This window comes from Mytilus edulis, chromosome 1 (assembly GCF_963676685.1).
Source record: "Mytilus edulis chromosome 1, xbMytEdul2.2, whole genome shotgun sequence".
Taxonomy (NCBI): Eukaryota; Metazoa; Mollusca; class Bivalvia; order Mytilida; family Mytilidae; genus Mytilus; species Mytilus edulis.
Genome location: NC_092344.1, coordinates 112,798,419 through 112,816,554, shown reverse-complemented (window position 1 = coordinate 112,816,554; position 18,136 = coordinate 112,798,419). Strand labels below are relative to the sequence as shown.

The following is an 18,136-nucleotide window of genomic DNA, read 5'->3' as shown; positions in this document are numbered from 1 at the left end:
TTAAGCTTGATATAGCTCTGAATTCGGATTGTGATTAAATAGTTGACACAACAGAATGAGTGTGGTCTAAGAACTTAAAATTGAAAACTTAAAAAAATTTAATTTGACATTTACCTATTATGGTCCAATATCCAAAATCTAAATACATGGTTAGATTCAGCATATCATAGAACCCCAAGAATTCAATTTTTGATGCAATCAAATAATGTTCAATTTTAGACCCCATTAGACTTCAATGTGGACCAATTTGATAACCAGGACCAAATATTAAAAATCTAAATACATGGTTAGATTCAGCATATTGAAGAACCCCATTTATTCAATTTTGTTGAAATCAAACAAAGTTTAATTTTGGACCCCGATTTGGACCAACTTGAAAACTGGGCCCATAATAAAAAATCTTAATACATTTTTAGATTCAGCATTATCAAAGAACCCCAAGTCTGAAGAATTGAATTTTTGTTAAAATCAAAATAAGTTTAATTTTGGATCCTTTGGACCTTAATGTAAACCAATTTGAAAACAGGACCAAAAGTTAAGAATCTAAATTCATTGTTAGATTTGGCATATCAAAGAACCCCAATAATTCATTTTTTGATGAAATCAAACAGTTTAATTTTTGACCCTTTTTGACCCCTAATTCCTAAACTGTTAGGACCAAAACTCCCAAAATCAATCCCAACCTTTCTTTTATGGTCATAAACCTTGTGTTTAAATTTCATAGATTTCTATTTACTTATACTAAAGTTATAGTGCGAAAACCAACGATGTCAAAGGCAACGTCATACCAATATACGACCAAAATTTTTCATTTTTTGCGGTTGTATAAAAACAAATATATACAGATAATTAAATGGTTAAACTGTTGAGCAGACATACAATTACCCGGCCACGTCCACTTGTATTTTTGTCCATCTGATGAGTTAAGCCTTTTTCAACTGATTTTTATAATTCGTTCTTATGTTTTACTGTTATACCACTGTCCTAGGTTAGGTGGAGGGTTGGGATCCCCCGTTAACATGTTTAACCCCGCTACATTATTTATGTATGTGCCTGTCCCAAGTCAGGAGCCTGTAATTTAGTGGTAGTCGTTTGTTTATGTGTAACATATTTGTTTTTCATTCATTTTTTATATTATACATAAGGCCTTAAGTTTTCTCATTTGAATTGTTTTACATTGTCTTATCGGGGCCTTTTGTAGCTGACTATGCGGTATGGGCTTTGCTCATTGTTTAAGGCCGTACGGTGACCTTTAGTTGTTTTTTATTGTCATTAAAATGGTAAAATTTTACTTTTTATATACATGTAATATTATGGTAGTCTACCGTAAAGAAAAACGTGCAAAATGGTCTAAATACAAGTTTTTAGTCATGAATGAACATGATGAAGGTATTAGCAAAAAAAAGTAAAAGTTTGATAGATCTGAAAAAATTTAACATAATAAAGTCATCAATATCTATTTTAACTAATAAATATCAAACAATTTTGCAGCATCAGAATTTTTTGGATAAAAACAAGCATTCTGTGAGTAATACATGACAATACATAGTCCCCAACCCGTTACAAATTCCTTGTAATGGAACAAAATTTTTACTTGATCAATAATTTGTCATGGTGTAAACTACATAAAAATATCGAGACAAAATCTTCAAGCAAAACAAAAAAAAACTTGTTGAATTCTGACTATCTAAGTGAATTTCCTATGTCCAAAGACCACAACTCTGCACACAAATATCAGACTGGAACAAAACTGAATCACTAAATACCAAAGAAAAGGAAAAACATTCAAAATGTCATTTTGTCTTTAAAAAAAATAGTTATTTCCGTTTGAACAGAAATCTTCTAATGGATAAGTATTTCATCAAAAATTTAATTCTATAGAAAGGGCTTCAACTGAACAAAGAGAAAAGCTTAAAGCGTGAATAATGAATTTTTTTTTATTCGACCTGTAACTTGTCATGATAAATCAATAAACCAAATATCAAATCAAAATCAACAAGCACAAAAAGTCTTGATTTGCCGAAATGACAGATAGACAGACTGACAGACAGACAAACGCAGTGCAAACCTAAGTCCACTTAGACGTTAGCCGTTAGGGGACTTAAAATCAAAATCTCAAAGTATCAACAAACAGGAAAGAGATGTTCTTTGGAGAGGGAACATTCAAGATAATTTTGGAAAAGCTTTCTATTTTTAAAGAAGTAGGGTCACCTCAAATGTCTTTCTTTTATCTTTATCTAATCTGAGATATAAATCAAAAACTTTTATATGACACATTATATATGCACATATAAACTTTTTTAGTAGATAAAAAAAATGGCCACATTTTTTGCATACGCTCTAATAGACACAGATTTCGAATCTAGACACTCAATGAGTGATTGCCTCTATAATTGGTTGCAATCCAATCAAAAGTTTGAAAGAGGAAGATTTTTTGAAGTACAAGTATGTTCACAACTCTGTTTCATATAACAAGCTTTTTAAAAGACTGTCATCAATTGAAAGTATGTGAAAATCAGGTGCTCCGCAGGGCGCAGCTTTATACAACCGCAGTGGTTGGACCCTGAACAGTTGGGGCAAATTAAAGCTGGTCACAATGTTCAAGCTTGATGCTGTCTGAATTTGGATTATGATTGCATTTTTGACAAAATAAAGGTTTTTGTTACAAAATAAATGTGGTCAAAGATCAACAAATCTATTGCACAATGCAGTGCAATTGAAGATTTCTTCTTGAAATTTTTTTGGCCCTTTTTTGGCCCCTTATACCTACATAATTTTGACAATTAATCCAAAACTAAATCCCAGCCTCCCCTTTGTTATATGGAGCATTGTGGTACAATTTGAGAGAGATCCATACAATTACACACAAGTTATTGTCTTGAAACTAGAAAAATGCTTGTTTTTTTGCCCCTTTTTGGCCCTTAATTCCTAACTTTGAACCCATGACCCATTTAAATGAATCCAAACCTTTTACGTGTGGTTTTAAACATTGTGATACAATATCAGAGCAATTGAAATACTTATACACAAGTTGTTATCCTTAAACTATAAAATGCTTGTTTTTGGCCCCTTTTGGGCCCTTAATTCCTAAACGGTTGGGACCATCATCCCCAAAATCGATCCAAACTTTCCTTTTGTGGTATTGAACCTTCTGAAAAAAAATCATAAAGATCTATACACTTAAACTAAAGTTATTGTCCGGAATATAAGTCTACTTTGATCAGTTTTAGTTAAAATATTAAGGGGCAAAAACTATTACAATTAGTGCATTTTATAGATATTTGGGAGCATGTTTTTACCAATTTCCCAATATTTGCCAGGCTAAATTTTTTTACTTGTCTTAGAACTGATATGCACCTTTAAAAAAAACCTAAAAGTTGAAAAAAATAAATATGATCTTGAGAGAAAACACCTACTGAGTACATGTACTACATGCAAGTTATCTAATACATCTGTTGCACGAACCTCTCTGGCAACCTGCCAAAAGGTAAAAAAAATGTCAAAATGCATTTTTTCTTTTTTTTATATAATGTTCTTTGCAAAATATAACAAGATAATGCTATATTTAAGAGATATATCAATTATCCAGACTTTTAAAAAGTACCTAAATATGGTGATTTTTTTGCATTTTTTTTTTAATAATTCACAAATATGCAAATAAGGCTGTTAAATGAAAAATAGTGTGAATTTACAAAAAAAATATTTTTATCTTAACTCCTAAATACCCAAAGATTTTGGAAATATATATAATGTTGCCCAGTTAAAACTACCAATTTGGACGAAATTTGAGATTTTGCATGGTTTTATGGCAGACTGGCTCTTAAAACAAATTCAATATATGTTTTGAATTATGTTTGTACAGCTCTTGATCATCTCCTAAGTAATATCTAGTATATTTGAGGATTAAAAAAAGAAAGCTATGCGAAAAAAAACAGATATCCCCATCCAACGTTACATTTATGAAAAACTGTTTTAACTCTTATGTATAGTGATCCTATTTCTTATTCTCTGATCTTCTTGATTCTTGACAGGAACAACGACATGTGTCGGTTCTTTGTGGCGTTAAAGCCGTTATTTTACCAAATTTCATTTGACTCGACTGCATATTATAATAGAAAATGAATAAAAAAAGTAAGACAATAATAATATCTAACAAAAGTACAAATATTTGCCTCATGTGAGTTCAAATATTGCTGATTCAATAAAATCTTCTCTACACAGTCGTTTTTCAAACGGTAGCCATTTTGTCCAAGTTGATATTTCATTTTTCAAGGCAGTTAAGGCGTATTTTTTTTTATAATTGATCAAAACAAAAGTTAGATATTCAAAGAGTAAAAAATGCCAAGATTCTTTCCTTATCAACTACATATTTGGGTCTTTAAGGAATAAAATGCTTCCATACATTACAAAACGGTAGCCAATTTTTCCAAATGTCTGAAAACGTCTAAAATCCTAAAGACGCTAATTTCCGACGTTAAATGTGCTAAAGTTTCAATTAAATGTTTATGATAATTAAAACAAATCGTGTTATGAAATTTGGAGAAAGATGTTAATGATTGCTGCCGAAAAAAAATAGTGCATGTTGCTAAAGACTCCGCCCGGGGAAATAGGTTCGACACAGGTTAAATTTTGCAATTTTTATTAATTGTATAGCTTTTAACGATTTATTTAAAAGAATTTGGAAATGGTATGGGGGAAATTCCCATTTTGTAAAATAAATTGAAATTTATGTTACGGAAGTACTCCGAAATAGATAATTTAAAGTCGTCACTTCAGTTAGATGCAATCACCAATATCAAAACACTTAATACCAGTTCACGGAATGTTTTACTTCGCGATTTGTCCTGCTATTTCGTGATGAAAGTAATTCCTGTAGATTGAAATAAACAATTAATTTCCCCATAGGCGACAATGGTAGCCTTTTTCGAGATACAGACTTTAGAAAGTTGATTTTCTTAACGAAACCTTGCTAGAATCAAAGAAAAGTTATTAGGACAGTATTTTTTGGTCCAAAAAATATAGGTTCGCGTTGCTTTTCTTAGCGTATTTTGTACTTATCTCCCATGCCTATCAATTTTGCCCTTAAAAAAACGTGTCTTGTCCTAGCATTGAAAAGTCATCTCAGTGCCTTTAGGGCTACGGAATAATTTTTATTTTGCCTTTTGTATAAAGCAGAGTGCATGAAGTCTCTAATAATAAAAAACAACGGGCGCACATATCGACCAATCAGGATTAGCCATACTCTTAATTCTGAGTACCATGTTATGCTCATAAAATGGCTGCGCCCATAAAATCTAATGGTGTATTGTAACCTGTACTAGCGAAGCCGGAACTTTTCGTCAATATAAACTTGTGCATGAAATGGAGGAAATTGAAAGACGAATCCCAAACAGCAACGAAAACCGTTTCATCGAATTAAAAAAAAAAGGGATTATATTTTTGTTTGCCGTTTTCGCGGACGACCCAGGAGTAGATTACTATATTTTAAAATGTATATATCTGAAGACGACTTGGGAAATAATTCTCAAGCCAAGGTTCAAGTAATTGAAGGGGTGTATTTCGACAACTTATGTGTCAAGGAAAATACAATTCTATTCAAATTTAACCAAGGGTAAAAATGTTCGATTTACTTGCAGAGTGTCAGATATATTTGTATTGGGGATGAATTAAGATATAGAAATTTTACAATGACAGATGATATGCAACTTGAAAGTTGAACATCCTATGATAAAAAAAAATTGGAAAACCGTATACATGTACTTCCGTCCCATCTTTCCTTCCTACATTACTTGGGACAGTACTGCATTTCAAGTTGAAATAACTTAAAGGGTAAACGTTATTATATCGATTTCCACAACTCGAAGGTAATTTTTTGATAAAATGATGACATCACAAAACGAACAGAACCAGAATCAACCAACAATATAAAAAAGATTCATCGAAGTCCAAGACCCTCTTCGACGTCGCATTTTAAGTGTAACGTGCCCAAGACATGTAGTATGCGCTTATTTTGAGGGAGATGTGATGCTTAGCTGGCAAGTTAGTCTCGCATAATCACATAGTTATATCTACCTAATCTGTCTGTTCAGTCAATTAACATACGTTATTTTAATAACCTCAATTGTTATTTAATAAAATATATAAGTTTCTCACTGACGGTATTCAAAGAAGGTATCCAAAGATTTTGCAACGATGCAAATATTAAACTTTACAATATAAATAAATATCTTCAACCAATGATATCAAAAAGCAAAAGCTATGCAATTAACAAATATATACTTATTAAGCTTCATGTAAATTATTTAACAATAAAATGCATTAAATATGAAATTTGGAGTTTTACCAAGGGAGCTAATAATTGAATGATAACACTGTCTGCAACACAGCATTTCGGGGACTCTGGTATCTTTCCTCCCTCTTTTATAGCTGACTATGCGGGGGCTTTTCTAATTATTGGGGGCATAATGATGACGTATAGTTGTTAATATCTGTGTCATTTAGTCTCTTGGCAATCATAATACATATTCTTTATTATATAGCGATGTCGTCATTACGACATAGCGATGTCGTTATAACGACATAGTGATGTCGTTATTACGACATGATATGTCGAAATTACGACATAGCGATGTCGTTATAACGACATGTTATGTCGAAATTACGACATAGCGATGTCGTTATAACGACATGTTATGTCGAAATTACGACAAAGCAATGTCGTAATAACGACATGTTATGTCGAAATTACGACATGCTATGTCGTAATTACGACATAATTTTTTTTTTTTGAATGGCCCTTATCGGCTTCCGTAGGTTACCAATGTAGATGACAAGTTGGTGTCATGCATGACAATTAAACAGAATCCACATGACATATGCGACCATTCTTGGATGAAATTAACATTACTTTAATATTACACTTTTTGAAACCGTTTTTATCAATTTTCTATTCCCATTGTTTAAGTTGTTCATTGCTCACAGTGGCGGATCAAGCCATTTTAAAAAGGGGGGTCCCAACCCAGAGTAAAAGGGGGGTTTCCAACTATATGCTCCCATTCAAATGCATTGATCGGCAAAAAAAGGGGGGGGGGGGTTCCAACCCACGGAACCCCACCTGGATCCGCCACTGGTTCCGTATATTTTAGCCGCTCGTCTTGAGCCTATCCATTTGATCCGATAACACCCCATATAGCAATAAAATTATACTTTTATTGCCATTCATAACTCTTAACAGACCAATTAACAGACCGGGTTTTATACATCCGACCCATTAACAGACCAGGTTTGAATTAAAGATTGATTTATGTCACCAAAATACAGATTTTCGTGAAGATTTTTCACACAATGATTTCAGTATGGTTAACAAACATAATGCCTGTCTTTTTTCGATGTTTAAAATATTGCATGCACGTAAATTCAACCAACGTGTCATTTTGTGTACAGTTTGTGTGTGTAAAATGTGTATAAATTTATTGATGAGTAACCCGCCTTTTCATTTTATAGATCGTACATTGAAGCTAGAAAAATAATAATTACACCACTGGATTCAGTACATTGAATTTTTTTGTTAGACATGAATATTTTTTTATGATAAACATATATTTAAAAAGTTATACAGTGAAACATGCTGAACTTTCAATGATTTTCTCGATAACACCTGATTAACAGACTTTAGCCAACCCGATTAACAGACCAACCGCCGATATAGCCGCATACTCAATATAGATTAACCGACCAAACTCTCGGTTAGCCGAGTGTCGGCCGTGATATAGAAACATATAATCTTTACAAAAGGTTTACCTATATAGCGATATTTATCCCGGCGTCTTTCTTTATTTCATTTATTTTGCAAATTTTAAATAAAACAGTTTTTTTTTCACGGCATGGAATGTAATATAGAACTAACTACAATTCTCATAATGTCCTTGTACACGGTACATGGAATACATGTAAATTTACTTCATTGAATTGCGTAGTTAGTTTGGTAATGTTATTATTATCTGGCCTCTGACCTCTTTTCCGGTCATTCTTCTACGCATAATGTACAAATCGGTGTCCATGTCATTTTAATGCAAATTGACATCTGCAATGACGAATGTTTTGTGTAACACGCTGTAATTCGACAGTGTTTATATTAGTTGTTTATTCTTTTTAAGAGACAATAACTTAAATACGGAAGCCGATAAGGGCCATTCAAAAAAAATATTTTATGTCGTTATTACGACATAGCATGTCGTAATTTCGACATAACATGTCGTTATAACGACATCGCTATGTCGTAATTTCGACATAACATGTCGTTATAACGACATCGCTATGTCGTATTTTCGACATATCATGTCGTAATAACGACATCACTATGTCGTTTTAACGACATAGCTATGTCGTTATAACGACATCCCTATATTTAAAAGAATATGTATTATGATTGGCAAGAGACTAAATGACAAAGAAATTAACAATTATACGTCATCATAATGTCTCCGATAATTATAAAACCCCCCGCATGGTCAGCTATAAAAGAGGGAAGAAAGCTACCAGAGGGAGAGTCCCCGAAATGCTGTGTTGCAGACAGTGTTATTATTCAATTATTAGCTCCCTTGGTAAAACTGCAAATTTCATATTTAATGTATTCTATTGTTAAATAATTTACATGAAGCTTAATAAGTATATATTTGTTAATTGCATAGCTTTTGCTATTTGAATTCATTGGTTAAAGATATTCATTTATATTGTAAAGTTTAATATTTGCATCGTCGCAAAATCTTTGGTTACCTTCTTTGGATACCTGCAGTGAGAAACTTATATATGTTATAGATACCAATTTAGATTAACATGGCCCATAGTGCAAGGTCTGTACAGTCAGACAAAGTCGTTTAGATTACCAAGTTACCGGTCGTAGAATAGCTATGCAGTCACACATGTTGGAAGATTGAAATGTGGAATTATTAGAGGACTGACATTGTACAACCAAGTCAAGCCAAGCTTTCCATCTCCCTTTAAATAAGCGCAAACTACATGGCTTCTTGGTATAAGGGGGTATTGAAGTATTGATAGCTCTATTTCTACTTTCAAACGTTGGGCACGCGCGATGTTCCTACAACCCCTAGGATTTAAAACAGAATTTCCGAAATTTCATCCGCAAAACAAAATAAAAATGTTAGAAAACACGAACCAATATTAAAACAAATTCAATATATGTTTTGAATTATGTTTTTACAGCTCTTGATCATCTCCTAAGTAATATCTAGTATATTAGAAAAAAACGGATGTCCCCATCTAACGTTACATTTATGAAAAACTGTTTTAACTCTTATGTATAGTGATCCTATTTCTTATTCTCTGATCTTCTTGATTCTTGACAGGAACAACGACATGTGTCGGTTCTTTGTGGCGTTAAAGCCGTTATTTTACCAAATTTCATTTGACTCGACTGCATGTTATAGTAAAAAATGAATAAAAATAGTAAGACAATAATAATATCTAACAAAAGTACAAATATTTGCCTCATGTGAGTTCAAATATTGCTGATTCAATAAAATCTTCTCTACACAGTCGTTTTTCAAACGGTAGCCATTTTGTCCAAGTTGATATTTCATTTTTCAAAGCAGTTAAGGCGTATTTTTGTATAATTGATCAAAACAAAAGTTAGATATACGAAGAGTAAAAAATGCCAAGATTCTTTCCTTATTAACTACATATTTGGGTCTTAAAGAAATAAAATGCTTCCATACATTACAAAACGGTAGCCAATTTATCCAAATGTCTGAAAACGTCTAAAATCATAAAGACGCTAATTTCCGACGTTAAATGTGCTGAAGTTTCAATTAAATGTTTATGAAAATTAAAACAAATCGTGTTATGAAATATGGAGAAAGATGTTAATGATTGCTGCCGAAAAAAAAATAATAGTGCATGTTGCTAAAGACTCCGCCCGGGGAAATAGGTTCGACACAGGTTAAATTTTGCAATTTTTATTAATTGTATAGCTTTTAACGATTTATTTAAAAGAATTTGGAAAGGGGGGGAAAATCCCATTTTTTTTTAAAATTGAAATTTATGTTACGGAAGTACTCCGAAATAGATCATTTAAAGTCGTCACTTCAGTTAGGTGCAATCACCAATATCAAAACACTTAATACCAGTTCACGGAATGTTTTACTTCGCGATTTGTCCTGCTATTTCGTGATGAAAGTAATTCCTGTACTAGCGAAGCCGGAACTTTTCGTCAATATTAATATGTAACTTGTGCATGAAATGAAGGTAATTGAAAGACGAATCCCAAACAGCAACGAAAACCGTTTCATCGAATTAAAAAAATCCGGGATTATATTTTTGTTTGCCGTTTTCGCGGACGACCCAGGAGTAGATTACTATATTTTAAAATGTATATATCTGAAGATGACTTGGGAAATAATTCTCAAGCCAAGGTTCAAGTAATTGAAAAGGTGTATTTCGACAACTTATGTGTCAGGGAAAATACAATTCTATTCAAATTTAACCAAGGTAAAAATGTTCGATTTACTTGCAGAGTGTCAGATATATTTGTATTGGGGATGAATTAAGATATAGAAATTTTACAATGACAGATGATATGCAACTTGAAAGTTAAACATCCTATGATAAAAAAAAAATATGAAAACCGTATACATGTACTTCCGTCCCATCTTTCCTTCCTACATTACTTGCGACAGCACTGCATTTTAAGTTGAAATAACTTAAAGGGTAAACATTATTATATCGATTTCCACAACTAGAGGTAATTTTTTGATAAAATGACATCACAAAACGAACAGAACCAGAATCAACCAACAATATAAAAAACCGAATAAAACTTGCAAAAATTAATCGAAGTCTCTTCGACGTCGCATTTTAAGTGTAATGTGTTGTAGGAATATCGTGCCCAACGTTAGAAAGTAGCATTAGAGCAATTGATACTTTTATTCACCCTTATTACAAGAAGCCATGTAGTATGCGCTTATTTTGAGGGAGATGGGATGCTTAGCTGGCAAGTTAGGCTCGCATATTCACATAGTATTATCTACCTAATCTGTCTGTACAGCTTTTTTTTTTTATCATTACATTATCATTGTCTGTACAGCTATTTGACAAACGTTAATTTATTGACCTCAATTGTTTTTTATAAAAATATATAAGTTTCTCACTGAAGGTATTCAAAGAAGGTATCCAAAGATTTTGCGACGATGCAAATATTAAACTTTACAATATAAATAAACATCTTTAACCAATGAATTCAAATGGCAAAAGCTATGCAATTAACAAATATATACTTATTAAGCTTCATGTAAATTATTTAACAATAAAATGCATTAAATATGAAATTTGCAGTTTTACCAAGGGAGCTAATAATTGAATAATAACACTGTCTGCAACACAGCATTTCGGGGACTCTCCCTCTGGTATCTTTCCTCCCTCTTTTATAGCCTACTATGCGGGGGCTTTTCTAATTATTGGGGGCATTATGATGACGTAAAGTTGTTAATATCTGTGTCATTTAGTCTCTTGGCAATCATAATACATATTCTTTTATATATAGCGATGTCGTTATTACGACATAGCGATGTCGTTATAACGACATAGTGATGTCGTTATTACGACATGATATGTCGAAATTACGACATAGCGATGTCGTTATAACGACATGTTATGTCGAATTTACGACATAGCGATGTCGTAATAACGACATGTCATGTCGAAATTACGACATGCTATGTCGTAATTACGACATAATTCTTTTTTTTTGAATGGCCCTTATCGGCTTCCGTACTTAAACAACTTGTTTTCAATTCACTTCATTATTATTTTTTGTCGAGTCGATCTTTTTACTTAAATTTTGGTTAGTGTTTGTTTGCTTGACTTCCAGTGGCAAATATTAGATGCAAGATATAAGTATGGCTTGAAATGTCGATAGAATGTTAATTTGGATATAGGGACACTTTTTTTATTTCGTAATATGCCACACAACTAAGGACTTCTCAAAGAATTGAGATAGATGTAACAAAGGTTCTGCAGCATGCTACAAAGGGTATCGGATTTAGCATGCCCATTTCAACCCTTGACCATTACCTCGTTTATGAAAAACGTAAAAAAAGGGGGGGGGGTAGTTTCTTAGGGGTGTCATGCGGTCATGTCTACACTTATTGTTATCATATTTCACTTTTTTATTTCTATACGAAACATGACGGGAAAATCCTAATGTAATCATTCGTCATACGATTCGCTACTGAGTGACCATTAATGATTCATAGAGGGCAAGGACGTATATTTGTTAGTTATACGTCCTTGTAGATGGTTAGTAAAATCCCTAGGGGGCGAGTTTTTTTGCCGTCACATCGTCACCAATTTACTGGCGGTTCGATAAATATATATTTGACCCTTCGGATTTGGAACGAGGAACTCAATTATTCGAAGTTGGAGAGTACTACGCTCTGGCAAACATCCTTATTCTTATTATTGAATATAAACATACAATTGCTATTTGTATTTGTAGACAAACTCATCATAGATACCAGGACTAAATTTTGTAAATACGCCAGACGGGCGTCTCGTCTACAAAAGACTCATCAGTGATGCTCGAATCCAAAAAAGTTAAAAAGGTCAAATAAAGTACAAAGTTGAAGAGTATTGAGGACCAAAATTCCTAAAAGTTTTACCAAATACAGCTAAGGTAATCAATGCATGAGGTAGAATAGCCGAAGTATTTCAAAAAATTCAAAATTTTGTAAACAGTTAATTTATAAATATAACCATATCAATGATAATTCATGTCAGCACAAAAAGTGCTGACTACTGGGCTTGTGATACAGAACCAAAGTACCACGTGAAAACTTTCACGAAAGTTGCGAGGGAAAGATGCAGTAGCTTTAATAGTTCTTATGGTGACGAGTTACTTTATTTTATACATATCATATCAGTTTTTTTAATTTGTTTTGGTAAATTAGTTTTGAGATATCTATAAATTCAATACAATGTATTTCACGTATAAAATTTTCTTTCTACGTAAAGGGAGTACAGGAAGTTTTTTTTAAGAAATTGAAAGTAAGTATACATTATCAAAATTTATCTCGTAAAACAAATATTTCTAAAACTACAATCTAACGCATCTGTTGGTTATAAGTAACATAGCTCAACGCTTCAACTAATCCTCTCACATGCATTTGACTTTATATTTAACAGCTCAACGCTTCGACTACTCCTCTCACACAAACATGACAGAAAGTTAACAAATTGCTTTCACCGAAATAACCTCTTTTTAGATTGTACAGTTTTCATCAGCAATTATGTTAAAAAAATATATTAATAATACTTTAGATTCATCCAATACGTACAATGTTTATAAAATAATTGGAAACGGTTTATAAATATACTATATATATAATAAGTTAAACAAGAAAAGTACAGAAAACTTCCAAGTTGGAAAAGTTTATTTCACTGTGGACAAAAATGTTGACATTTTTAGTTATTTGCTTATCATTTTTCAATAACGTTTCATCTACCTCTCAGCACGGTACAAATAGAAAGACTATTTACGGATGGATTCGTGGAAAAGTTACCTCTCGTGTTCCAGGATTGAATGTTGAGGAATACCTAGGGGTTCCTTATGCATCGCCTCCTATTGGGCACTTTCGTTTCAAGGTAAGAATTTTTGTTTTATACATTTTGGAAGCGTTTTAGTTTGAAAACAATATGTGTGTAAAGAAGTATATGTTTGTCAAAATAAGATCTGTATCCAGTGAAATTATCCACTTATATTTTTGCATGTTTCTATTTCAGAGACCGAAGAAACCAGTCATATGGCACCCTATCGTATTAAAAGCAACGAAACTGCCCCCTGCCTGCCCGACTGTTGATCTAAGCTACATACAATTCCACAAACCGGGTTTCAAAAACCTCAACGAAGACTGCTTGTACATGAACATTTATAAACCTATGGTATGTACTTTATACAATAACGCATCCATAGTTTTCAAATAGATTTATATTTCAATATTCAAAATTAAACAAAATTAATACGAAAATCCAAGAAAAAAAAAATCAAATTATTCTTTTGACTGTGTTCACTTTCAACCTAGGACTTAATATTGTATACATAAACAAAAAATTGGTATATAAAGTATTTTCCTACACGGTACATTGAAATATAATTAAAGTACAGCTATTTTTCAATTAAGAAATAATTGATGCAAGCTATACTTTATTGTAGTTTTAACATTTGTAGGCATTATATTCGTGATTATTTTTGAACTACAATTCAATGGCGTGTCAGCAATTACGAAACAACCTCTTGTTAGAAAATATTGTTTGTTGTGGTGATACACTCTATTCAAAATTTCAGTAATAGTTATACAATGAGGAATAGGTGTGTCTGGATAAGAAACCCCGACGGTCGTAGGTCGGAGAATTTTCTTATCAACCCACGCCACATAACTTACTTAATCCACCATTTTCTACATTTGAAAATGCCTGTACCAAGTCAGGAATATGACAGTTCTTGTCCATTCGTTTTTGATGCGTTTTGTTATTTGATTTTGCCATGTGATTATGGACTTTCCCAATTGATCTTCCTCTAAGTTCAGTATTTTTGTGATTTTACTTTTTACACGCGATGCTACACCCTATATTTGCCTACATTGAAAATAAACATTAGCAATCTCTTCTGTTCATCCTATTAAAAACAATTTCTATGGTTACAAATAACAATGAACTGCGTTTTCAGGATGTAGCTCGTCGAACCCTGTGATCAAAACCCATCGTTATTCGTAATATTAATCTATTCAATTTACATTCTTTTCATCAATAGAAACTATGAGGAATAACAATCGAACTGGAGTGTTAATTGTTATGAATAACAATGAACTGTGTTTTCGGAATATAGAAACAGAAATGAAACACGTTTTCCTCTTGATGTGTTTAATGTAATGAATTTCTTATGGATAGTTTCTGTAGCACCTTCAATTTCATTTCAAATATTGCTTATATATAAAAAAGAAGATGTGGTATGATTGCCAATGAGACAACTATCCACAAAAGACCAAAATGAGGCAGACATTAACAACTATAGGTCACCGTACGGCCTTCAACAATGAGCAACGCCCATACCGCACAGTCAGCTATAATAGGCCCCGATAAGACAATGTAAAACCATTCAAACGAGAAAACTAACGGCCTTATTTATGTAAAAAAATGAACGAAAAACAAATATGTAACACATAAACAAACGACAACCACTGAATTACAGGCTCCTGACTTGGGACAGGCACATACATAAATAATGTGGCGGGGTTAAACATGTTAGCGGGATCCCAACCCTCCCCCTAACCTGGGACAGTGGTATAACAGTACAACATAAGAACGAACTATAAAAATCAGTTGAAAAAGGCTTAACTCATCAGATGGACAAAAATACAAGTGGACATACCGTAAACGTTTTACTTTGTCTGTAGACCCGAAGACAAAAGCTGCCAGTGTTATTTTTTATACACGGAGGTTCCAACGTTGATGGAATGGGTGCAATGTTTGACGGGGACATATTAGCGGCTCACGGACAAATAATTGTTGTGACATTTAATTACAGAGTCAGCGTACTAGGTACGTATGTATACGGTAATACTTTCATATGATAAGGTAGTGCGAAGATATGGACAGTTTGTAAAAACTAGTATTACAAAAGACTTATTAGAAATCATTTACAGAACATAGGCAACCAAAATCCTTAAGGTGGAATGGGAGTCTAAAATAAAAATGAGAGAATTTGTTCATACTTTGACAAAACGTAGTATGATCTATTGATATATGGTCAAAAACATAATAAAAATAATAGGTCACCGCGCATTTTCTCAAGCTACAGGTTGTGACAGATTGACACATTTTGTATGGATCATACAGGAAAAAACACCATTTTTTTTTTTTATTAGAAACTACACAAAATGATAAAATTATAAAAGAAATTAGGAAAAGATAGCTTTCAGACAATGCTTTGAGAATATCAAAAGAAAAGATAGGGTCACCGTACGTTTTTTCCGGCTAAAACACAAAATAGGAAATTCCATGTAGATTCCTTCAGAAAATGCACTGTTTTAGAGTAACCTCCCCTTAAAATGCCAATCTCAAAACATTTAAAAACAACCAAATATAATCTACACTTGTTAAAATATTAATATTTATAAGTTATATTCTTCTAAATTGGTTCTTTTAAATGAAAATTCACATTAGATATATATCTGCATTCATGCATCAAAGTTTGCTAACTTGATAGAAAATCTGGACCTTAGGTTCTCTGTTTTTTACAATCCAAGATGGCGAAAGACACCCATACCACCTTAAGTAGAAGAAGGACCAACAAAACCATGTCTAAAGGAGGAAAATGAAAAAAAAAATAATGAACAGAAAAAAGAACTAAAAATTGTGATTGTTGTACGTTGGTGACATCATTACAACTACTGTAAATATAACATTACGAATTTCTAGATTAATGCTATTTTTCAGGATTTTACGCCAATGAAAGTCTTGGTATTAAGGGTAACAATGGACTGATGGATCAAGTCCTGGCTATGAAGTGGATACAGAGGAACATTAGATATTTTGGTGGTGATCCATCTAGAGTTACGATACATGGACACAGTGCAGGGGCCGCTGATGTTGGTGCACACTTAATTTCACCTCTGACTAAAGGTACTGTCATTTTCTTTCTTTAATTCATAAACTGCCTTCTATTTTAAACAAAGTACTAGTACACTTCATATCGAGTTTGATTAAAAAATGATACAGATTCTGATTAGATGTGCTTGAAATATTCATTCAATTATTCAAACAATTCATTTTAAAAATAAGAGCATGTGTATGGTGTGATTTCCAGTAAGAACTCACCACAGAAAACAAATGACGTAGGTTTTAAACACTACAGGTCACTGTACGGCCTTCAGCAATGCATTCTGGTACAGGATTGTGTAAATGTTCGCTAACGTCGCCAACGTCGCCAACATTTACGAAATCATTATTGTTCGCCAACGTCGCCAACGTCGCCAACATTTATGAAATCAATACTGTTCGCCAACGTCGCCAACGTCGCCAACATTTATGAAATCAATACTGTTCGCCAACGTCGCCAACGTCGCCAACATTTATGAAATCAATACTGTTCGCCAACGTCGCCAACATTTACAAACTCTCGCCAACGTCGCCAACGTCGCCAACGTCGCCAACATTTATGAAATCAATACTGTTCGCCAACGTCGCCAACATTTACAAACTCATTACTGTTCGCCAACGTCGCCAACATTTATGAAATCAATACTTTTCCCCAACGTCGCCAACGTCGCCAACATTTACAAACTCATTACTGTTCGCCAACGTCGCCAACATTTACAAACTCATTACTGTTCGCCGACGTCGACAACATTTACGAACTCATTACTGTTCGCCAACGTCTCCAACGTCGCCAACATTTATGAAATCAATACTGTTCGCCAACGTCGCCAATGTCGCCAACATTTACAAACTCATTACTGTTCGTCAATGTCGCCAACGTCGCCAACGTTACCAACATTTATGAAATCAACACTGTTCGCCAACGTCGCCAACATTTACAAACTCATTACTGTTCGTTACTGTCGCAAACGTCGTTAACATTTACGAAATCATTACTAATGACTGTTCGCCAATGTCGCCAACATTCAGGAAAACATTACTGTTCACCAGTGTCGCTATCATTGCCAACCTTTACGAAACCTGTACTGTTCACTAACATTTACTGTTCGCCAAGTGTGCGTCAACTTCATTGTTCGCCAACCTTAACATAATAATTATTGTTTACCAAGTTCGCCAACATTGTTTTAAATGTAATGTTGGCCAACTTACTGAAGTTTGCCAACTTAGCCAAGTTCGCCAAAATTTATTTTTGTATCTTTTTATATTCACCAACATTTCCAACATTATTCTTTATTTACTGTTTGCACAGTTTGCAAAAAATATTTTTTATGTTTTGTTTAGCATGTTTGAAATCATTAAATTTACTGTAGATATAAATATATTATTATAACTTTATGGCGAAAAATTAAATTCGGATTTTGGCCTTATGTATCCGTCCTTGTCTCTGGAAATACACAAGTTGTCAACA

At 33.1% G+C, this 18,136-nt stretch overlaps 1 protein-coding gene across 1 annotated transcript in view; it reads left to right on the top strand.

Moving 5' to 3' along the window:
• Positions 1–13,152: 13,152 nt before the first annotated feature.
• LOC139500114 (neuroligin-2-like) overlaps positions 13,153–18,136 on the top strand; it is a 31,783-nt gene continuing 26,799 nt past the window's right edge. The window contains exons 1-4 of the mRNA XM_071288855.1: positions 13,153–13,656; positions 13,795–13,953; positions 15,465–15,609; positions 16,507–16,692. Coding sequence (XP_071144956.1) covers positions 13,465–13,656; positions 13,795–13,953; positions 15,465–15,609; positions 16,507–16,692 — 682 coding nt within the window. The 5' untranslated portion in view covers positions 13,153–13,464. The remainder of the gene's footprint in view (positions 13,657–13,794; positions 13,954–15,464; positions 15,610–16,506; positions 16,693–18,136) is intronic.